This window comes from Diceros bicornis, chromosome 25 (assembly GCF_020826845.1).
Source record: "Diceros bicornis minor isolate mBicDic1 chromosome 25, mDicBic1.mat.cur, whole genome shotgun sequence".
Taxonomy (NCBI): Eukaryota; Metazoa; Chordata; class Mammalia; order Perissodactyla; family Rhinocerotidae; genus Diceros; species Diceros bicornis.
In genome coordinates, this window is record NC_080764.1 from 590,068 (window position 1) to 612,561 (window position 22,494).

At 57.4% G+C, this 22,494-nt stretch overlaps 2 protein-coding genes across 4 annotated transcripts in view; one reads left to right on the forward strand and one right to left on the reverse strand.

The window, feature by feature from the left end:
• The window catches only part of TUBGCP6 (tubulin gamma complex component 6), a 30,410-nt gene extending 23,170 nt beyond the window's left edge, over positions 1–7,240 (forward strand). Inside the window, exons 11-25 of one of the 3 annotated variants that reach the window (XM_058568089.1) lie at positions 550–631; positions 726–814; positions 898–1,013; positions 2,691–2,829; positions 3,219–3,290; positions 3,501–4,797; positions 4,955–5,013; positions 5,206–5,347; positions 5,435–5,603; positions 5,678–5,819; positions 5,921–6,115; positions 6,190–6,322; positions 6,393–6,606; positions 6,684–6,883; positions 6,968–7,239. In XM_058568089.1, coding sequence (XP_058424072.1) covers positions 550–631; positions 726–814; positions 898–1,013; positions 2,691–2,829; positions 3,219–3,290; positions 3,501–4,797; positions 4,955–5,013; positions 5,206–5,347; positions 5,435–5,603; positions 5,678–5,819; positions 5,921–6,115; positions 6,190–6,322; positions 6,393–6,606; positions 6,684–6,883; positions 6,968–7,059 — 3,141 coding nt within the window. In that variant the 3' untranslated portion in view covers positions 7,060–7,239. Of the gene's footprint in view, positions 1–549; positions 632–725; positions 815–897; positions 1,014–2,690; positions 2,830–3,218; positions 3,291–3,500; positions 4,798–4,954; positions 5,014–5,205; positions 5,348–5,434; positions 5,604–5,677; positions 5,820–5,920; positions 6,116–6,189; positions 6,323–6,392; positions 6,607–6,683; positions 6,884–6,967 lie in introns of those variants that run through there. The other 2 variants (XM_058568090.1, XM_058568091.1) reach the window with 2 other exon arrangements.
• A 10-nt stretch (positions 7,241–7,250) lies between these two features.
• On the reverse strand, positions 7,251–21,889 carry SELENOO (selenoprotein O). Its single transcript, XM_058568092.1, has 9 exons — positions 21,309–21,889; positions 18,732–18,935; positions 17,053–17,233; positions 15,380–15,510; positions 14,515–14,795; positions 9,367–9,517; positions 8,147–8,332; positions 7,819–7,975; positions 7,251–7,715 (listed from the first exon to the last, which is right to left on the reverse strand). The coding sequence occupies exons 1-9, from the start codon at positions 21,887–21,889 to the stop codon at positions 7,530–7,532; spliced, it is 2,058 nt and encodes a 685-aa protein (XP_058424075.1). The 3' UTR covers positions 7,251–7,529.
• Between the last annotated feature and the right edge of the window lie 605 nt (positions 21,890–22,494).

Here is a 22,494-nt window from a genome sequence, read left to right on the forward strand (position 1 = left end):
GGTGGGCAGGCCCAATCCTGGCCAAACGGTGGCTCCAGGGCCCCAGGACCCGAGGTTCCTGCCCGTGGTGGCCTCTGTGAGCTCCCTGCCTGCTCAGAAGGGGCAGGTGTGCCAGGACCTGAGCTTTGAGTATCCTGTGCACCTGGGGAGAGGGGTCTGATGGAAAGCCTCTCTTGGCCTGGCACCTGGTGGGCAGCAGGGAGACGTGGGTGGGGCCAGACCCAAGAGAACGAGTTGGGGGAGAGTGGAGGGGGTAAGAGGGTGCCAGCCTGTTTGGGGGCCTGGGCCTAGTCCTCCATTCCTGTGGAGGAGTCCCTCCCTGAGCCCCCTGGCTCCTTCCAGAATGAGCACACACAGGCCTGGGGTCTTGGCCCCAGGTTGCGCTGAGAGAGCATGTCAACTGCCCTGGGAGCCAGCCTTGTCACTGCACAGGACGGGGCACCTTGTCCTCACAGCCTGGGCACCGTCCCTGGAGAAACTCACCCCTCAGGCCAACCCAGGGGAGGGGACAGAGGATTAGGATGCGTTGTTTACTGATGTCTTTTTCAGGAATTACGAATGGAAATTGCAAAGCAAGAATTGATTGTCCACGCCCGAGAGGCAGCGTCCAGGGTCCTGAGTGAGCTCAGCGGTGTGTGTGGCTTGGGTCCTGCCTCTGTGATGCTGAGGGCCGCCTGCTGGGGACTCCATTTCACAATGGTGCCCCTCTGGCCATCTCAACACAGACCGGCAGATGTCTGAACGGATGGCTGTGGACGCCCGGAAGCGGGAGCAGTTTCAGAGGCTGAAAGAGCAGTTTGTGAAGGATCAGGAGGTGGGTGGGCACGGCCACTGGGCATGGCATGGGCTCGGGAGTCTGGGTTTAACCAGTGGGGTGCCTGCGGGTGTGTTGTGCAGCGACGCCGGGCGGCCAGGCAGGAGGAGCTGGATGACGACTTCAGCTACGCCCGCGAACTCCGCGACAGGGAGAAGAGGCTGAAGGCTCTGGAGGAGCAGCTGGAGAGGAAGGCGAGGTAGGGCAGCCGTGGGCGGAGTGGTCACTCTGGGCTGACCCTTCTGGGGTGAGGGTGTTGCAGGGGCGCTGTGACTGGTTTGGTCTTAGTGATGGTCGTTTTACTTTTTATTTTGAAAACTTTCAAGTGTCCATTAAGGCAGGAAGAGTAGTAGTCTGACCTCAGAACGTCCACCCGGACTCAGTGCTTCTGGACACATCCTTAGTGTCCTCAGAAGTCTTCTTGTGGTTGGCTGGTGTTGGTTGGAGTCCAGGCAAGGTCTGCACACTGTGTTTGCTGTCCTCTTTGTCTTGTCGACCTTAAAAATAAAACAGCCAGTTATTTTACCAGCAAAAGGGGTTTATTCAGGAACGGCAGAGGATTTGCACTTCCGGACGTGCAAGCTATGGCAGAACCATAGGCAAGTCTGGAGAACACAGGAGAGAAAGTTACTTTATAGAGAAAAAGGAGGAAGTCGGGTGGGGCTGCTTTGAACAAAAGTCCATTGGAGGAGAGCAGGAGTACAGGGTGGTGACAGCTTCTCATTGGCTGGACTGTTGCTGGGTGGGGAGAAAACCTTCCTCCTGCTGGGGCAGTGGACTGAGCCTCTTCCTGCCCTGGACTGTGAAGTAAGCGATGGCAGGTGGTGTGTGTGAGTGCGCCCTCCATAGGGCTTCCTGACTCCACTTTGAGTGAGGTTTTCCTTGATTCATTTTCATCGTTTCTTTTAACTTAAACAGCCTCTGTTCATTTCTTTTTAAACCTCTTAGCAGCTTGACAGAGATGGGGCGTTCATCCAGCACAGAATCTGAGAGTCTGTCTCATTATGGTGTCATTAGCCTGTTCTGCCCTCCCCTGTATTTCCCAAAAGCTGGAGGCAGAGCTGGTGTCTCAAAGGGGGGCCTTTGTGGGATGGGCTGTCACTTCCTGCTCATTGTCTTGGGATCTGAGTGTCCCGACCTGAGATAGTTTATGGAGCCGTGACCTGGAGCCAGCAGCTGATGTGCACACACACGTCTGTGTCTGTGTGCATTTGTGTGCGCGTGTCTGTGCATATGTGCGCGTGTCTGTGCATTTGCATGCATGTGTGGTGTGTGCGTGTGTGAGTAGGTGTTATTCTCCTGTTTACACATGGAAAAGACGAGGTGTAGTGGTTATGTCCCTGGCCTGTGGCAGCCAAATTGGAAATGGCCCGTCCAGGTTTGAACCCAGTCCCCTGCTGGTGAGGATCAGAATCCTGGAGTGATGTGCTGGCCAGCTTTGACTTGAGCAGTTCCTGCATTGGTGTTGTCCTCGGTGTAGCCTTCTGTGTTAATCCTCAGTTCTCCGGGGTTCACACCAGCAGAACAGGAGGATGCCTTTTGTGCAGCTGAGGAAGCGAGGCCTTGCCCCTAGAGGGCCTGGGTGCCTGGCCACTGCTGGTCCCTTTGTTTCAGGCTGTGTAGGAATTCATTCAGCAGATTCTGCTAAGCTCTGGCAGGATGCCAGCCCACCTAGGGCTCTCAGTCTGGTGGGCAGAAAGACCTGCCCAGTGAGGCTGCTGCAGGTGCTGTGGGGGCCCAGAGGGACCAGCTGCTGGCCTGGGGAAAGGTGCTGGGCTATGCAGACTGCCCGCCTCTGTCATGGAGAGCCATCCCAGCCCACGGGGTGCTGGCTGGACAGTGGGGTGACCGTGGTCCTCTCTGGTTGTGGCTTCAGGCAGGCGCTGGTTGACCATTACAGTAAGTTGTCTGCAGAGGCAGCTCGTCGAGAGCAAAAGGCGCTGTGGAGAAGCCAGAGGCACAGGCTGGCGAGCGCACGGCTGCATTTTCTCCTAGAAGATCAGAAACACATTCAGGTATTACCGCAGTTTCAGGTGGGAGCTCTTCCTCTGGGCTTTGGGGGACTCAGACCCCCTGAAATAGCACGCAGCCCTGTGTGCCCTTCTAGGAGAGGGTTGATAAGGCTCATCAGTTAGCACATCACTCAGAGGTGTTGTGGCTGGGAAGAGAGGCATGTGCTGCCCTCAGACAACAGACAGTGACGTGCTCGCAGTGCTGAGTGCCATCCGTAGGCCTGGGCCGTGAACAGAGTGCAGCACAGGCCTCACCTCGGCTCAGTGCTGCGGTGTTGTGAGCCGTGGGGCTGTGGCTTCCGTGTGGCGGGTGAGGGCACAGAGGCTCTGGGCGCCAGCTCTGCTCCTCACCCCACACAGCTGCTGCCTCATACCCACTGACTGAATTTCAGGGAATGCTGAATGACCTGTCCGAGGGGAAGCCCCTGGAGCTTCTGGCCGTCCTCCCGAGTGCACACTCCCAGGTAAGGGGCCGGGGGCAGCACCCAGGGTGTGTGATGTGGGGCTATGAGCTGAGTGCCCAGGCCTGCACTGCCCAGGGAGCACAGCATGTGCTGGGCCTGGCCTGTGTCCCCACAGCCCCTCCACTGGATGGGGTTTAGTGCTGGCTGCAGAATTGAACTTGGGAGATAGAGCCAGGTAACTGGAGGGACCAGTGTGTACTTGTGTTTCAGGTTTCATCTCCAGGTCCCGAGCACCCAGATGGAGGTGGCAGCTGTCATTCTGGGAGTGCAGAACAGCACGTGGCTGCTTGGGATTGCCCGAGCAGGCCGAGCGTGCCGATGCTGCAACCCCTCGAGGCTCCAGCAGCAGGGGCCTGTGGCTTGAGGCCAGGAGCAGGCCCACAGCCAGGGCAGGCAGAGGGGCCAGGGCCCTTCTCTGCAGGCCTCAGCACCCAAGACTTCCTGCCCATGGGCCAGGGAGCTGAGCAGCTTGTGCACACCAGCGTGGCCCCTGTCCTGCAGGAGGCACTGCAGACCATCAGCTCAGACCTGCCTCCCCCAGGTCCATCTGCAGTGGTGGGCACAGGGCCATCTGGGCCACAAGAGTACGATTTCAGAACCATCCTGAGGCCAGCCGTGGCCACCTTGGCTTCCCCAGGGCCCCTCCAGACTGTAAGAGGCAACTTGGACAGCGAGGGGCAGCTGTGGGGGGACACTCAAATGCAGGTGGACATGTCTGTCCTGGATGGGCAGGTGGCTCTGCCTCACCCACACTCCCCCAGGCACAACTCCCCCCAGGAGGGGAGCAGCCAGGCCACAGGCCAGCTCCCTGGGCATGTGTCAGAGGGCAGTGTTCCCACAGGGGCTCATCCTTCTGGAATGGTCCCCTCCCAACCACGGTGGAACGTCCATGGACATGTGTCTGATGCCAGCATCAGGGTGGGGGAGAACGTGTGGGATGTGGCCCCCTCCTGGCCACGGTGGAACGTCCACGGACACGTGTCTGATGCCAGCATCAGGGTGGGGGAGAACGTGTGGGACGTGGCCCCCTCCCGGCCACGGTGGAACGTCCACGGACACGTGTCTGATGCCAGCATCAGGGTGGGGGAGAACGTGTGGGACGTGGCCCCCTCCCGGCCACGGTGGAACGTCCATGGACACGTGTCTGATGCCAGCATCAGGGTGGGGGAGAACGTGTGGGACGTGGCCCCCTCCCAGCCACGGTGGAACGTCCATGGACACGTGTCTCAGTCCCACATGATGCTGGGTACACTCTCAGAGGAAACCCAGATCGATAAGCCTAGGCCCCCCCGCAACTCCCCTGACCACGTGTCCCTGTCAGGCCTCAGCCTGGGAGAACAGAGCCCTGCCCAGGACTGTGAGCCACAACTGCCCACAGACATGGCCTCAGGCAGCTCCTGCACTCAGGTGGCTGGCTCTGGTTGTGGGGAGGAGAGTGGCCTCCAGGCCTCATTGTCGGCTGTGGCTGTGCCTGGCGTTCTAGGAGACGGCACCCCCGAGGAGCCAGGTCAGTGGGGTCCCCAGGGCTGCCATGTCGCTGGCGGCTTCAGTGGGCCTAGGGGGGAAGGGTAAGAAGTCGACTGCCCTGGGGATGTGGGAGGTGCCCCCCCCCCGCAGGAGGCACTTGGTCCTGATGCTGCTTCTGCCCTATTTATGCTGCTCAGGCCCAGGGAGGAGTGGGGACACTGAGGACATCTCTCCAAGCCACCCTCCAGGCTCACAGGTCAGGGCAGACGTGGTTGGGGTTGGAGCTTGGGCTAGGGGAGCACGCTCTGCTGACCACCCCACGCATGGCCTTGCACGAGCAGTGAGGGCTCTGTCCCTCCAGAATTGGGTGGCACGTGGGGGTCCCACCCCCCCACTCCTCTTCCACACGAGGGGAAGGGGCGGGCTTCTCGAGGCTTGGTCATCTTAGGAAGGCGCGGCTGCCCGGAGCAGCCCGGGCCTCAGTGAGGAGGAGGTGGCGGCTGGGCGCTGGAGCAGGGAGCAGGCCTACCTGGCAGGCCTGGCGGGGCAGTACTGCCTGGAGCCTTACCCAGACAGCTACGAGGCCATGTGTGAGTGCCCAGCCACGGCGGGGGGGCGGGCAGGGGGCCGGCTGGTGTGTCCCTGGGGCACGACAGCAGCCTGTGTTGTCCCCACAGCAGAGCCTCCCGTCGCCCACTTCCTACACCACGGGCTGCCCCGGGCTTTCGCCGTCCCTGAGGACCCCCAGGTCCAGTCAGACGCGGACGAGACAGCAGTGCAGCTAAGTGAGCTGCTGCCACTGCCCGTGCTCATGAAGCGCTCCCTCACTGCCCCGCTGGCCACCCAGTGAGTGCCGCCCCACCCACCCCGGCTGGCCCTGGCCGCCTGGCCCGCACCTGACTCCTGGCCCCTCCCGCCAGTGTCTCCTTGGTGAACAAGGCCGCGGTCGACTATTTCTTCGTGGAGCTCCACCTCGAGGCACACTTCGAGGCCCTGCGGCACTTCCTGCTGATGGAGGACGGCGAGTTCGCCCAGTCCCTCAGCGACCTGCTCTTTGAGAAGGTGACCTGGGCGCGGAGTGGGGCGCAGCTAGGGGGGCTGTGGGCGGGGACGTCACCCACGTCCAGGACTCCGCGGGACACCTGTGCCCTCTCCTCCCTCAGCTTGGGGCGGGGCAGACGCCTGGGGAGCTTCTCAACCCGCTGGTGCTCAACTCAGTGCTGAGCAAGGCCCTGCAGTACAGCCTGCACGGTGACACCCCACACGCCGCCAACCTCTCCTTCGCCCTCAAGTCCCTGCCCGAGGCGTTTGCTCCTAACGCCCCAGACGTGCTGAGCTGCCTGGAGCTCAGGTACAAGGTCAGCAGGGCTCCGCTGTGTGGACGGGTCAGGGGGCTGGCCCTCGGGGGCGTGCTGAGCGGGCTCCCCCGCAGGTGGACTGGCCCCTCAACATCGTCGTCACTGAGAGCTGCCTGAGCAGGTACAGCGGCATCTTCTCCTTCCTGCTGCAGCTGAAGCTCATGATGTGGACGCTCAGGGATGTCTGCTTCCACCTCAAGCGCACAGGTGAGACCTGGCTGGAGCCTGGGTGTCCCCTGGGCTCATGGCTGTGGCTCACCCCCCGCCCTCTCCATAGCGCTGGTGAGCCACGTGGCCAGCTCCGTGCAGTTCCGCCAGCTGCAGCTGTTCAAGCACGAGATGCAGCACTTCGTGAAGGTCATCCAGGGCTACATTGCCAACCAGATCCTGCATGTCACCTGGTGTGAGTTCCAGGCCAGGCTGGCTGTGGTGGGCGACCTGGAGGAGATCCAGCGCGCCCACGCCGAGTACCTGCACAAGGCCATCTTTAGGTGAGCCGTGGGTGCCTGAGGCCGTGGCCTCTGAGGTCAGGCGCACCCCACTAGCAGCACCCACCTCGCTCCCCCAGGGGCCTGCTGACGGAGAAGGCAGCACCTGTCATGAACATCATCCACAGCATCTTCAGCCTCATCCTCAAGTTCCGCAGCCAGCTCATCTCCCAGCCCTGGGGCCCAGCCAGTGGCCCCCGGGGTGCTGAGCACCCTAACTTTGCCCTCATGCAGCAGTCCTACAGCACCTTCAAGTACTACTCCCACTTCCTCTTCAAAGGTGACCTGTCCTCCCCGGGCTGGGCAGGGGCCACAGGGAGGGCCCCAGCTGAGCTGCTCACTGACCACCCCACCCCGGCCCCAGTGGTGACCAAGCTGGTGAACCGCGGCTACCAGCCCCACCTGGAGGACTTCCTGCTGCGCATCAACTTCAACAACTACTACCAGGATGTCTGAGGGCCGCTCCAGGTGAGGCACGGGGCACATGAGAAACAGGCCACCCGCCCGCCAGTGCTGATCTCTCCTGGGCAGGTCCTGGGGCCAGGGCAGGGGCAGAATGACCACACAGAGATGGGCCAAGGAAGCTGCTGGTTTATTTAGGGGCCGAGTCTCCCTGACAACCAGGAGCCACACGGTGCCAGCCCTCCCCCCCCCCCGGCTGGAAAGGTGGATGGGGGCTGCCATGTCCCCCCACGCGGTCCTGCTGGGTGCCTGTTCTTGCAGAAGCAGCTTTCCACAGGGAGCGTGTTGACCTGGGGCTGTGCTGCTGAGTTGCTGTCAGACAGAGACAGGTCAGGGCCTGACTGGACATCTCTGCCGTCATGGAGAGACGGGCGTGTGGGGTTGTCCACTGCTGGGCACCGCCTCACGGACTCAGCAGGACTCAGGGCCTTGGGACCCTCCTGGTGTGGAGGCCTCCCAGGCAGTTACGAGGATCATGTTACACACAGTTCTGCAGCCCAGAGTGGGGGCTTGCTGCTGTAGGAGCGCCGCCTGCCGGCCGCCCTGCTGGCCCCCTCACCAGCCCCCTCAGGCTCTGCAGCCTCGGGGACCTCAGCAGCCTCCCCCTCCCTGTGGTAAGGGTCCTCCAGCAGCTTCAGCACTCTCCGCACCTGGAGAAGAGCAAGGGAAGGGGTGTTGGGGGCCTCCCTCCCTCCCAGGCCCACCCCTGCTGAGGGACCAGGGCAGAAGAGGGGCAGGCATGCGTGCGCTTGCCTCTGAGAAGTCTCCAGTCTCGGCAGCCTCTATGGCAGTCTGCGCGATGTAGTTCCTCAGCACGTACTTGGGGTTGTTGGCATGCATGATGTGCACGCGCTCAGCCTGCCAGGTGTCAGGGTCGCCAGCACCCTCCCTGTCCTCCTCCAGCCGGGCTCTGCAATCACACCAGAGCCCAGCTTTCCAGCAGATGCAGCCCTACCCTCCCATGTTTGGACCCCTGCGTGGGGTCATCTATGGCCACCTCACAGGGAGACCGTGACACAGAGCCATTGGCGCTGTGGTGACCCAGAGCCTTGCTGACCCTGGACGGTGGGGCCGGCCTCACCTGTACTCCTGCAGCCAATCAGCCCAGTGGCCCCTGTTCCTGCTCAGCAGCTCAGCTGGGCTCAGCTGCTCCAGCCGCGACTGCTGCTCCACACGCTCCAGCTCCTTTGTGACGTTTGCCTGGGTGCCAATGAGCGCGAAGAGCTGTGGGTTCGACTGCGCCAGCATCAGCATCATGGAGAGCTGCCTGTGCAGAGTGGGCAGCATGAGGTGTGTCCAGGAGGCTGCAGCGTCCCCACCACTGGCTGTGGACTGTGTGGACCACCCAGGACGTTGATGCTACACCCCTACCTAGAGCCCTACAGGGAGGTAGCCCAGGCCCGACACGCAGGAGGCATGGGGGGGCACCTGCCAGCCACCCACGCTTGTTCTGCAGCAGCGCCTCCATGCGGTGGAGCAGAGATGTGCCCTGAGGGACAGGTGCCACAGGCTGACTTGGGGGCCCCTGGGGTGGGTAGAGGAGGGTGTGGGATCACCCAGGCCTTACAAAGACCAGGGGTAGGTCACCATCTCTCTGTTGCTTGGCACTCGCCTACACCCCAACCCAGCACCAACTTCCCCTAGGAGGTCACTGCTGTCAGCACCTCCGGTGGTCACCACAGGGCTGGGTCCTTCCCCACATCCAAAAGGGCCTAGGGGGACAGGGACACCCAGACACTCCTTCTCCAGTTGCACTGGCTTTGTATTCAGCAGGTCCTACCAGCTGGTCCTCCCCCCACGTCCTGGGAGCCGTCAGTCCACTCTCCACCCTGCTGCACTAAATTCCTCTCTGAGCACAATCTGTTGCTTTATTTATCAAAACTCACGACCAGCACTTCACATGTCTTATCCTGAGTGTGGGCCACACCCTCGGGACATGGGGTTCTTCCCAGTGGGAGATGGTGGGGAAAGCATAATCTAGCTGGACACCGGAGGGCCCACAGGCTCTTCCTGGGCAGACCCAAGAGCTGTTCTGGGAAGCCACCCCAGGGCAGACACTACCGTCCCCCAACCAGTGTCAGCAGCTTTGTCCTTTCCTCTGACCCAGCGCTGCAGAGACAGGGACCTGACCGCCCCCACCTCCCCATTACTGGGCGTGGAGCAGCTGCCTGGGCCCCCAGGCATCCTGGCTAACTCTGTCTCTAATCGTCCCTGATGTGCACGTTCCCCCTGCATGCTCCGTTCTAAATGTTCCTCCCTTTCTGGAAACAAATTCCAAGAAAATAAGACCCAGGTACCCACCGGGGATCCATCTGGGGTCGGAAGGCCAGCCTCAGCTCCTCCAGGGAGGCACACTGTGTGGTCAGTGCAGCCAGGAACTCGGTCAGGCCCAGAGACTCAGGCCCCACGGGGAAGGAGCTCAGCAAGTAGAAGGTGTTTGTGAAGTCAGCACCTGGAGTAGGCAGCTGCTCAGGGCACTGGGGCAGAAGCAGCACCCTCTAGTCCCCACACTGACCCACACCTGTCAGCACCCTGCACGTCCCTCCTGTAGCATCCTCCAGTCCCAACGCTGACCCACACCCGTCAGCACCCTGCACGTCCCTCCTGCAGCACCCTCCAGTCCCCACGCTCGTCCATCCAGCATGTGTGTGGAGCCCCACTCAGTGTTGGGTCCAGGGACTCCGCCTGTCCCTCAGCCACCCCTCTGTGAACCTGGCAAGTCACTCAATCTCTCAAGGCCTCCAAGTCCGCATTTCTTCACCTGTAAAATGGGTAAATGTAGCAAAGGCACTGAGGTCAGGCCCTGGCCCACGTCACTGTCACTGTATTCACCAGTGCCTACTCCAGGAGGTACAGTGTGTTGAGAAGCCCCAAAACACGCCCAGCACAGGGCTCAACACACCACAGACACCGTGAGGCCCTCAGCCTGACTTGTTAAAACCCACTGTCACCATAACCCCTAAGAAAACATCCCAAAGTTGTACACAAAGGAAATGAGAAGGGAATCACAACAGTGTACCAGAAAGAACCAACCAGACATGAAAGCAGCCACAGAGAAGATGAGGGACAGAGATGGTGTAAGACACAGATGTCCCTCCTTATTGGTAATCACTTTAAAAGTAACTGGATTAATCTCCAATCAAAAAGCAGAGATTGGCAGAATGGATAAAACAACACGTGATCCAACCACACAGTGTGTAAGATACTCACTTTAGACTCGAGTAAGTTGCAAGTGAAATGGCAGGAAAATACCCCGTGCGGACAGTAACCTAGAGAGAGCTGTGGTGGCCATGCTCACATCAGACCAAGAGACTTTGTCTGAAAGTGTTATATGTTGATAAATGGGTCAGTTTATCAAGAAGATGTAACAATTATGAACATATGCCCCAAATTTACAAAGCAAACATTCATAGAATTGAAGGGAGAAACAGGTGAGTTCTATAATAAAGGCTGGAAGGCCAGCCCGTGGCTTAGCGGTTGGGTGCGCGCGCTCCGCTGCTGGCGGCCGGGGTTCGGATCCCGGGTGCGCGCCAACGCACCGCTTCTCCGGCCATGCTGAGGCTGCATCCCACATACAGCAACTAGAAGGATGTGCAGCTATGACATACAACAATCTACTGGGGCTTTGGGGGAAAAATAAATAAAATTAAAAAAAAAAAAAAAAAAAAGGCTGGAGACTTCAACACCCCACCTTCAATAATGGATAGAACATCCAGACTGAGATCGATGAGGACACAGAGGACTTGAACAACACTGTTCACCAGCTAGATCAAGCAGACATATATAGAACATTCTCTCCAACTAGAGCAGAATACACAATCTTCTCCAGGGCACATGGGATGTTCTCCAGGACAGAGCATGTGTTAGGCCATAAAACAAGTCTTAATGCATTTAATAGATGAGTATCTTCTCCAAACACAAGGGGGAGAAGCTAGCAATCACAAACAGAAAGAAAAGTGGAAAGGTTACAAATAATCTGAAAGTTAAACAATACAATCAACCACTGAGTCTAAGAAGAAGTCACAGGGGAAATCAGAAATTAGAGAGAGAGTGAAAATGAAAACAGCATGCCAAAACGTGGGTGCAACAGAGGCCGCACTCGCAGGAAGATTTATCGCTGTAAATGCCTACATGGAAAGAGCAGGTCTCTCCTCACAAAAGGATACAGGTATAACTGCACGGGGTCGTTTCACAACATGTAGGTGTGTTGAATCCTGTCGTACGCCTGACACCAGCACAGGCCGTGCATGTTACAGGACCCTCCACCAGCCGAGATTACAACCCACTGAAGGCTCAGATGACTGAGCAATTTTAGCAATATTTTGTAATTAAGGTATGTACATTGTTTTTTAGACATACTGCTAATGCACACTTAATAGACTATAGTAGTATAGTGTAAACATAACTTTCATATGCACTGGGAAACCAAAAAATGCCTATGACTCGCTTTACTGCAATCTTCGCTTTATTGCGATGGTCTGGAACTGAACCCACAACGTCTCCGAGGTGTGCCTGTGTAATGTTATAGGTCAATTTTATCTCAATTTAGGAAAAAGAAGATCTCAAATCAACAACCTAATCTTTTTTTTAAGATTTTATTTATTTATTTTCCCCCCAAAGCCCCAGTAGATAGTTGTATGTCATAGCTGCACATCCTTCTAGTTGCTGTATGTGGGACGTGGCCTCAGCATGGCCGGAGAAGGGGTGCGTCGGTGCGCACCCGGGATCCGAACCCGGGCCGCCAGCAGCGGAGCTCGCGCACTTAACCGCTAAGCCACGGGGCCGGCCCCAACAACCTAGTCTTAACAAAACAAGAGGCCAGCCCGGTAGCATAGTGGTTAAGTTTGCACGCTCCGCTTTGGCGGCCCCGGGTTCACAGGTTCAGATCCTGAGCATGGGCCTACACACTGCTCATAGGCCATGCTGTAGAGGCATCCCACATACAAAATAGAGGAAGATGGGCACAGATTTTAGCTCAGAACCAATCTTCCTCAGCAAAAAGAAGAGGATTGGCAACAGATGTTTAGCTCAGGGCCAGTCTTCCTCACCAAAAAACAAAAACACAAAATAAGAACAAAGTTAGCAGAAGGGAAGGAAATAATAAAGATTAGAGCAGAGATAAATGAAAGAGAACAGAAAAACAGTAAGAGAAATCAATGAAACCAAGAGTTGGCTCTTTGAAAAGATCAACAAAATTGACAAACTTTTAGCTACACTAACAAAAAAAAAGAGAAAAGACAGAAATAACTAAAATCAGAAATGACAGTGGCCGGTGGCCGGCCCTGTGGCTTAGCGGTTAAATGCGTGCACTCCACTACTGGTGGCCCGGGTTCGGATCCCGGGCACACACCGACGCACCGCTTGTCAGGCCATGCTGAGGGGGCATCCCACATACAGCAACTAGAAGGATGTGCAACTATGACAACTATCTACTGGGGTTTGGGGAGAAAAAGGAAAAAAAAAAAAAAAAGAAATGACAGTGGGGACATCACTACTGATTATACAGAAGTAAAAGACTATAAGAGAATACTATGAATAATTATATATCAATGAATTAGATAACTTAGATGCCATAGACAAATTCTTAGAAACACACAAATTATCAAAACTGACTCAAAAAGAAATAGAAAATTTAAATAGTCCTATAACAAGTAAGGAGATTGAATCAGTAATCAAAAACTTCCCAACAAAAAAAGCGTTAGAAGGGCTGGCCCAGTGGCATAGCAGTTAAGTTTGTGCTTTCCACTTTGGCGGCCTGGGGTTTGCTGGTTCAGGTCTTGGGCACGGACCTACTCACCGCTCATCAAGCCATGCTGAGGCGGCGTCCCACACAGAAGAGCTACAACTCTACAGCTATGATACACAACTATGTACTGGGGCTTTGGGGAGAAAAAAAGGGGAAGATTGGCAACAGATGTTAGTGCGGGGCCAACTTCCTCAAAAAAAAAGTGTTAGGACCAGAGAGCTTCCCTGGTGAATTCTACCAAACATTTAAAGAAGAATTAACACCAGTCCTTCTCAAACTCTTCCAAAACATGGGAGGGAATACTTCCTAACTCATTCTATGAGACCAGCATTGCCCCAATACCAAAGCCAAACAAAGATACTACAAGAAGAGAAAACTACTGACCAACATCCCTTGTAAATATAGATGTAAAAGTCCTCAAAAAAATATTAGCAAACCAAAATCTTCAGTATATTAAAAAGATTATACACCATGACCAAGTGGGATTGATCCCCAGAATGCAAGGGAATATTCTGTGGAGTGAAGGTTTGTGTCTGCCCCGAAATTCACACATTGAAACCCAGATCCCCAGTGTGATGGTATCTGGAGAGGGGGTCTTTGGGAGGTGGTTGGGTCATGAGTTGGGGCCCTGATCATGGAATTGTTCCCCTACAAGAGACATGAGAGCGTGTCCCTTCTCCCTATTCCTCCCATGAGGACACAAGACAATGGCCACCTGTGAACAGGGAAGAGCGCCCTCACCAATGACCCAACTAGGCCAGCACCTTGATCTTGGACGTCCAGCATCCAGAACTGTGAGAAATATCTGTTGTTTAAGCCACTCAGTCTGTGGTCATTTATTATAGCAGCTTAGACAGACTAAGACAGGATATGAATGAAGGAGTAAAACCACACGATCATCTCAGCTGATGCAAAATGGTAGAAATATTCAAACTAGTAATAGAAGGAAACTTCCTCAACTTGATAAAAGCCCACAGGTAACATGCTACTCAACCATGAAAGACTGACTGCTCTCCCCTAGGATCAGGACCAACAAATGGATGCCTGCTTTAGCCACTTCTCTTCAACACAGCACTGGAAGTTCTGGCCAGAGCACTCAGGTAAGTTGAAGATATGATCCAGCACTTACACCCCTAAATGTGCTTCCACCCAAAACAACTGGAAACAGGGACCCAAACAGGTATCTGCACCTCTGTTTCCACAGCAGCATCACTCACAACTGCCAAAGGGTGAAAACCCGAGTGTGCACCAGTAGATAATGGACAACAAAGTGTGGCCAACCCATACAGTGGAACATTCAGCCTTAAAGGAAGTAAGATCTTGACACATGCTACAACACTGACGAACCTCGAGGATGTTATGTTCAGTGAAATAAGCCAGAAATAAAAGGCCAAATACTGCATGAATCCACTCATATGAGGTCCCTAGAGTCGTCAAATTCACAGAGACAAAAAGTGGAACAGAGGTTACCAGGTGCTGGGGGAGGGCACTGGGGAGCTGGTGTTTAATGGGGTCAGTTTGATTTTGGGAAAATGAGAAAGTTCTGGAGCTGGATGTTGGTAGTGGTTGCGCAACAATGTGAATGTACCTAATGCCAGTGAATTTACACACTGAGAAATGGCTAAAAGGGTAAATTTCATGTTATGCACACACTGGTACAATGAGAATACTGAGCCCCACTGTGGCGTGGGGCCCACACTCACCAGTCAGGTGCATGGTCTCCAGGAGCTTGGCCACCAGCACTCCATCCTCCTCCCGCTCGGCCCCCACCAGGCCCAGCTTCTTGCGCATCTTCTGCAGGTAGTGCCTGTGGAACTCAGCATCAAATTCCTCCGCTAGGATGGCCTCACCCAGCTCTCGGGGCAGCTCGGGCTCCAGGGCCTCGGCCAGCTTCTGCAGGTTCCACTTGCACACCTCAGGCTGCTTGCTGTATGCATAGCGCCCAGCGCTGTCGGAGGCATTGCACACGTGGTCGGGGTCGTACCTGCCACACAGGGCAGAGAACCTTGGTGGTGCCTGAGGGGACCCGTCAGGGGGGCGATGTGCACCCCTGCAGAGCTCCCAAAGGCATTGCCTGTGTGGCTGCCGCCCTCCTGCCCTGCCCACAGGGGCCCTGGCCCTACAGGTTCAGGTCAGGGACCCTGCAGCCGTCCTGGGTTCTCCTGCTCACACAACCGGCCACCAGCCCTGACAGCTCCACCTCAAGAGCAGGGAAGCCGCCCTCCTCAGCACTTGCCCGGGGCTGCCTCTGCTCCTGGTCGGACACAGCCCTCTTCGTGCTCCCCACCTGCCCCCATCATGCCCCTCCTCTCCATTTTCAACCCAGGAGTAGAGGGACCCTTTTTAAAATGCTTCTCTGCTCAAAACCCTCCAGGGGATTTCTGCTTCTGGGAACAGCCGACCAGGTATTGCTGAGAACTACGCCCTGAACAACATATTAACAAAAGCAGCTGCACATCCACAGGTCCTTCCCCGTCACCTGCCACTGTCGTGTGCCCCGCCCGGCAGTGTCCCCGGCTGGGCAACAGGGCTGCACGAGGCCCACGTGCTGGCCCCGGGGCTGCTCACCTATCCAGGAAGCCGAAGGGCCCGTAGTCGATGGTAAGCCCCACGATGCTCATGTTGTCTGTGTTGAGCACGCCGTGGCAGAAGCCGACACACTGCCACTCGGCCACCATCCGGGCTGTGCGACGCGTCACCTGCGGCAGGGCAGGCGCCAGTCACTCCCCTGGCCCCCGCCCCCACCCCCCCCGAAGCTCTGCTCTGAGCGGTTCTTGCTCTCTGGTGACTTGCGTGGGGTCTGTCCCAGTGCCCTGTCATCCCAACCAACATTCAACCATGGGGAGAATGTTAACGAATATTTAAGGAGGAAAGAGCATTTTGGATGAGTCGATATGTGCAGGCTTTAATCCCCGCATACACCATCTCTTTTAAGTACTAACTGATTTTTCGCTTTTACTCAAACCAAAAACATCAGGGAACCTTGACATTCCCATGACTCAGGCCACTAGGACGACTATGTGGAAATGAGGAAGGAAGTTACCCAACTGTCAGGAAACCTGTGCCTGGGGGCCCGCCTGGCCCTTGGGGCTGCCAGGGAAGGAGGCTCAAATGGCCGACATGCCCAGGCCAGGTCTGGTTGCCAGCCCTGCTGCCCACCCCCGGCCCCACTGCCTAGCGCCCCAAGGCAGCCTCAGGACATGCCGACCGCAAGGAGGACAGGAGCCCCGCGAGACACAGGGCCACACTGGAAGGCTCCCCACCGCCCAGTGCCCACAGACGCTGGCCTCACACGCGCCACGCCTCATGTGAGGCTGAGGACATTCAGGGATCGGGCAGCACCGTCCTCTCAGCAAGACAGAGACCGAAGCTCAGAGAGGCAGAGCGACCTGCCCAGGTCACCCACCACAGGTATGAGCTGAGCCCCGACACTTCTCCTGGCGTGCCTCGGCCCAGGCACGCACCCACATCAAAGATGGGAGAAAGGGTGTGGCTGAAGTGGGGGCAGGAGAGTGACCGGTGCAGGAGGGGCCCTACAAACCCCTGCTCAGCACCCACTTCTGGAGGACAGAGCGCTGACCCACGGGCCGTCCAGCCCCAGGCAGACAGACCCCAGGCCCCGCCCCGCCTCTGCTTCCACTCACTGCTGCTGCAGGCCCTGAGCAGGAGCAGGTGAGGCCTGGCACACCCATTACACTCCAAACATCATGATGGGCCGTGTGCACTGCCCACGGGATTGGGGCCACACCTGATCCTTCTGGGGGTGGACCCAGACCCAGGCCCGGGCAGTCAGCATCTCCCCCAGATGGAGAGACTGGGCCGGCCAAGGTGTGTGTGGTCGGGGCCACTGAGCACAGGCCCCATGCAGGAGGTGCCCCACCCTGCCAGCACCCAGGCTCACACCCAAGCAGAATCCTTCCCTCCAAAGCTCCTGCTGGCTAAGGCCCCGCTGGGCTTGGCAGGCGCACAGCATGCGGGCCCCGTCAGCACCACTCAAACAAACTGAGCCTTGGCTTATTCCAGGACCCATGACCCTCAACACAGTGTTTCTGAGAAGCCAGCCCTGGTCAAAGAGAGCAGGTGGTGATGAGGGTTTGGGACAGGAGGGCGGCTCAGAGAGAAGGGCAGGGACAGCAAGTGAAAACTGTTGTCCACCAGACAAAAATGACCACGTCTTCACTGGCAGGCGGGGCGGGGACACCTGGCATCCGCCCACAGGGAGGGGGTGCAGCCCCACTTACCTCCCGGAAGAAGGCCGCATTCCTCTGCACAGTGTCACTGCCATGAGAGGCCTGGATTTCGGGGTAAAAACTGCCAATCACATAGTCAAGCATCTGCACCCGGATGTCATTTCTCCCCACGCTGGGGCCTGCACGGCCTGTGTGCTCATCTGCAGACTTAAAAATCTCAAAGGAGCCGAACCTGGAGGGAAGACCGTGTTTTCAACAGGTTAAATAAGACCCACCCCCTTGCAAGAAAAAGGAAAAAAGAAAGAAGTCTGGCTGCTCGATCTTGCAGCCCATAGTGGGAAGAACACCTTGATTAAAACAAAACTAACAAAAATACAACTCTTCTTTCAATGACGCAAATACAGACAGGCTTCACTTCTAGTCAACTTGAACACAGCCCAGGGCACGCGGCTGGGGAGGCCCAGGAACCGCCACAGCCGTCCCTGCCCAACTCCATGAGGACAAGAAGGGCTCTGTGCTTGTCCTCCCACACCAAGAGGCATCCTGCAGTGGGGTGACGAGCAAGGCCGGCTCTGCTATGGACACTGCCTGTGAGCGGTCAGCAGTGGTTCTCCTCAGGGTCCTCATGTCCCCCAGGGGGCCTGAGGTACTGTCTGGAGACGTCTTTGGTTGTCACAATTGGGGTCACCACTAGCGACTAGCAGGTGGAGGCCAGGGGTGCTGCCCAGCATCCTATAAGGCACAGGACAGCCCCACAGCAAAGAACGGTCTGGTCAAAATGCAGGCGTGCTGCTGTGGAGCCAAACTCTCGGTCTCCTAGGATGAGGCCCATGGCTGCCTGGGCTCCTCCCGTTCCCCAGAGGACAGGGGCTGTCAGCCTCAAGTGTGGGTGACCAGCAAGCACTTGAGGACTGACCTGGTGACAGATGAGCTGTCTCGGGGGCTCCCGACATGCACAGGGTCAGCCTGGGTCAGCCTGGCCCCGCAGGACAGGAGAACCACAAGACCACGACAGCTGCCACCTGAGAGCTCTGGGTTCAGGGGGTCAGTATTGGAAAGGTGTTTGATGCCAGACAGCATGGTGACATCAAGGACTAACAGGCTCAGATCGGAGACAGAGCCAGAAAGGCCTCCAGGTCATGACCAGGGCCTGGGGAAGCATGGCCACCACAGCCTGGAGCACACCAGGCGGCAACAGCCCTGATGCATAACATAAAATGAGCCCCTTTCTTGGTGAATTTCATGTAGTTCCTCGTCATAAACTCCAGTGAACAGCTCTGCATGTGCCCCTTCCCAGAACCCCACATCTGGGACACCCTCCTCTGGCTATCCGAGGCCCTGCACCCCTGCACTGGTGCTTTGGGGTGCCCCTTCCCAGGCCAGCACCAGAGCTCTAGCTGCCACTGCCTCTCCGTCACCCCATCTCTTCTGGCGGCGACAAGGGCCTGGACAGGGAGCGTGGGAAGGCTCAGCACAGCTGTCCACACGCAGGACGGGACTCCCGACCCAGAAGATGCCCAGTGCCTTTCCCACGTAACTCCCTCCCCGCGGATGCAAAGCATCTACTTCATGGACAGTCGCTTCTGCTCTCTAGGGACCGGCCAGGGGCCGAGTCCACGCGTGTGTCACCGCAGTGCACGTGCCTCTACCAGACGTTCCAGCTGCCTAAGCACAAATCTACCACTGGATAAAGCAAGCACGTAGATAGGCCTGAAGAACCCCGGCATTACCTTAGAAAAGTGGAAGCTATACGCAACACAACTGTGCATTTTTCATATTTTGGATTACCATCATAGAACACGTCTCGAATGACTGTGGACTGGGATGTGACGCAGGCCCCGGCCCTCGTGGTGGGGATCCCCAGGTGGAACATGGCTTCGCTGCACAGGAACTCTCGGATGCTTGACCGCAGCACTTTGCGACCATCAGCCTGTCTAAAATCAAACACAGAGGTCATGGTGCCGGTCGGGCAGGCGTCCGTTCCACACCGAGGATTGGGCAGCAAATGGAAGGGACTGAAAGAAAGCACCCTAAAAGCTTTTTAAAAACAGTCCACAGCAGCTCTAACATCACTGTAAAAATGTCTGTTCTAGATGATACCAGATACCGATGAGCCCCTAACCTCATCCCAGGTCTGGCAGCCACAGTGCCGAGTGCCTAGCCTGCAGCTGGAGGCAGAATTAATGCCAAGGACAGCGAAGGCCACGTCAGGCCTCCGACAGGACCCAGCCTGCTCAAAGTGTTACACACTCGTGAGCCTGCCATTCTATTTTTATGCATTTATTTTACAAAAGCAGTCTTACAATAACACATACACAGCATTAGTTGTAGTGGAGGGAGGATCTCGGACAACTTCAGACAGCCTTGTATGGCTTGAACTTTTTTTTTATACTAAGCCTTTATTTTTGTCTAAGACTTTATTTTTCAGAGCAGTTTTAGGTTCACAGAAGGACTAATGGGAAGGTTCAGGGATTTCCCGTATACTCCCTGCCCCCATAGGCGCACAGCCTCCCCCATTATCGACAGCCCGCACCACAGGGGCACGTGTCACAGCTGATAAGCCGCACCCACACATCACCATCAGCCAGAGTCCGCATTACATTAGGGTTCTCTCAGTGGTGTGCATTCTAAGTGTTTGGGCAGATGCATAACGACGTGTATCCACCATTACAGTACCGTATGGAGTATTTTCACCAGCTTGAAAATGCCGTGCTCCACCTGTTCATCCCTCCACTGTAACCCCTGATCTTTTTACTGTCTCCATAGTTCTGCCTTTTCCAGAATGCTGTATAGTTGGAGTCACACCACATGTGGCCTCTCAGATGGCCTTCTCTCACTCAGTCATATGCATCTAAGGCTCCCCCTGTCTTTTCATGGCTTCATAGCTCATTTCTTTTTAATGCTGAATAATGTTTCACTGTCTGGACGTGCCACAGTTTGTTTATCCATTCACCTTATGGGATATCCTGGTTGCTTCTAAGTTTTGGCAATTATGAGTAAAGCTTCTGCAAACACCCATGTGCAGGTTTTTATGTATTAGTGTTTTTTTAATTTCAAATTCTACCTGTTCATTGCTGGTATATAATAAAGCAAGTGACTTCTGTATACTATCCTGCAACTTTGTGTCCTGCAACCTTGCTACAATTGCTTATTAGCTCAAGTTTTTGGTCACTTCTTTGAGATTTTCTACACAGACGATCATCTGTGAACAAAGATGGTTTTATTTCTTCCATCTCAATCCGCATGCCTTTGATTCCCTTGTCTTGTTGCATTTGCTAGGACTTCCAGGAGGATGCTGGACAGAGGTGGTAAGAGGGGACATCTTTGCCTTGTTTCTGACCTCAGTGGGAAAGCTTCAAGCTTCTCATCATTAAGCAGATGTTAGCTGTAGGTTTTCTGTAGATATTCTTTACCAATTTGAGGAAGCTCCTCTCTTTTCCTAGTTTACTGAGTTTTTATTACAAATGGGTGTTGGCTTTTGTCAAGTGCTTTTTCTGCATCTATTGATATGATCATGTGATAGCAAAATGGACAGTCAGCAGTCTGTGCATGAGAGGCAGGACAGCTATGGGAAGAGCACCCTGCTGGACCAGGCTGTCAGCAACTGGACCCAGGCCCTGGACCACCTGGCTTCTGTGCCAGCATCTGACATTGCCTGCTTCACTGCGGGGTTAGAACAGGGCTGGCCTAAGAGCTCTTGGAAGCCTGTGCCTGGGAGAATGCCCACTGGGAGGGCAGATCTGAGGGGTCTTGTCCTGGTTCAGGGCACTGGCCGCACAGCAATTACCTGTGAGTGGACACGAACATGCCAAATTGTTGGAGGGAAGCAGACTGCCTGACAAGTCACCCCATCTCCCTTGAGCAGTGGTGGCTGGGCGCCAGGTAAACAGGAGTGTTATGTGCAGAACTGACTCCAAAGTCCTTGGATTGTTTATGAGAAGAGACCATGGGCAGCTGCCAGTGCTATGGGATCAGACACTCCGCCTGACAGGAGCAGGATCCACCCGCTGTGCCGGTCAGAGGGATCAGGGGCACTCGGCTGGCCGCAGCAGGTCAACAGAGGAGGAGGCCCAGTGGCCACAGCACCTCCTTCTTGTCCTCTTGTTCTGGCCTCAAGGCGTTGGCATGAGCTGTTCCCTTCGCCAGAAAGCTGTCACCCCCATGTTCTACGTCCCTAGATCAAACTTTTCCAGAGTTACATCTCATCCTACTGGGGAGGAAACCTCTGTGCGCGCGCTCACACACACCCCGAAGAGCATGGGCGGCCCTCCAGGGGTCAGCCCCCCGCAGCTCCGGCCCCGACCCACCTGGAGAAGGGCGTGGGGCCGGCGCCCTTGAGCTGCAGCTCCCAGCGCTCGCCGGCCGCTGTGCACACCTCGCCCAGGTACATGGCGGCGCCGTCGCCCAGCTGCCCAGCGAACTGGCCGAACTGGTGGCCGCAGTAGCAGTGCGCGGCGGGCTCGGCGCCCGGCAGCAGCGCGTTCCCGCTGAAGAAGAGCGCGGCCTCGGCCTCGCGCGCCTCGCGGGCGGCGGCGGCGGCGGGCGGCGCTCCCAGGCCCAGCAGCGCCAGCGCGGGCTCCGACAGCGCCACGAGGCGCGGCTGGCGCAGGGGCGCGGGCCGCACGCGGCTGAAGCAGGCCCCGGGCACCGGCCGCGGCGTGGACGGGGCGCCCTCGGGGTCGGGCGGCGGCGTCTCCACGGGCAGCGCGCGCAGGGCGCGGTTGTCGAAGCGCAGCCCCGCCAGCCAGCGGGGCGCCGGCTCCATGGCGGGACCGCGGGCGGCGGCCGAGGCGGGGCGGCGCGCGGGCGGCAGGCGGCGGGCCAGGGGCGGTGGCCGGGAACGGGCAGCCGCGAGCAGGCCCCCGAGCGCGAGCCGGCGCGCAGCCATCCGCGGCGCCGCTGAGGCCGGAAGCTCCGCCCCGCGCGCCGCGCCGCCCAATCGCCCGGGGGGCGCTGTCCGCAGCTGTGCCTGCGCGGGCCGGGCCCGCGGAAGCCTGGCTCTGATTGGCTGCGGCGTCCGTCTGTCCGCTTCCGCGGTTCCGGCCCGCGGCCGTCCGGGGAGGCTGGGGGACCGCGAGCTGTCGGTGGGTCCCCGGGCTGCGACGCGGGATCGAGCGGGCAGAGGGGACTGGGCCGTGCAGGGTGACAGCAGCAGGTCCGCGATGCCCGGCATGGGACACACGTACTCAGGCTGTGACGTCCCCGGGGCACTCGGGCGAGCCGAGCTCCGGCCGCCCACGCTGCGCTGGGGGTCTGCCGGATCGTTCTCCGCTGCGCCGCGCCCGGGACGGGAGGGACAGAGGAGGCGTCTGTCGGGATCCGGCAGGGACTGTTCTTCCGAGAGGGGCAGGGCCGCCGGCGCCTCCCTCGTGCGGGGCCTCTGCTCCCGCGCTCCCGCCGCTTGGAGCAGATTCCTCGCGTGGTCAGCCTGTCCACGCCTCTCTTTCAGCGCCTCGTGCCACCCGGTGGTTTTCCTGCCACAGCACTTCTCTC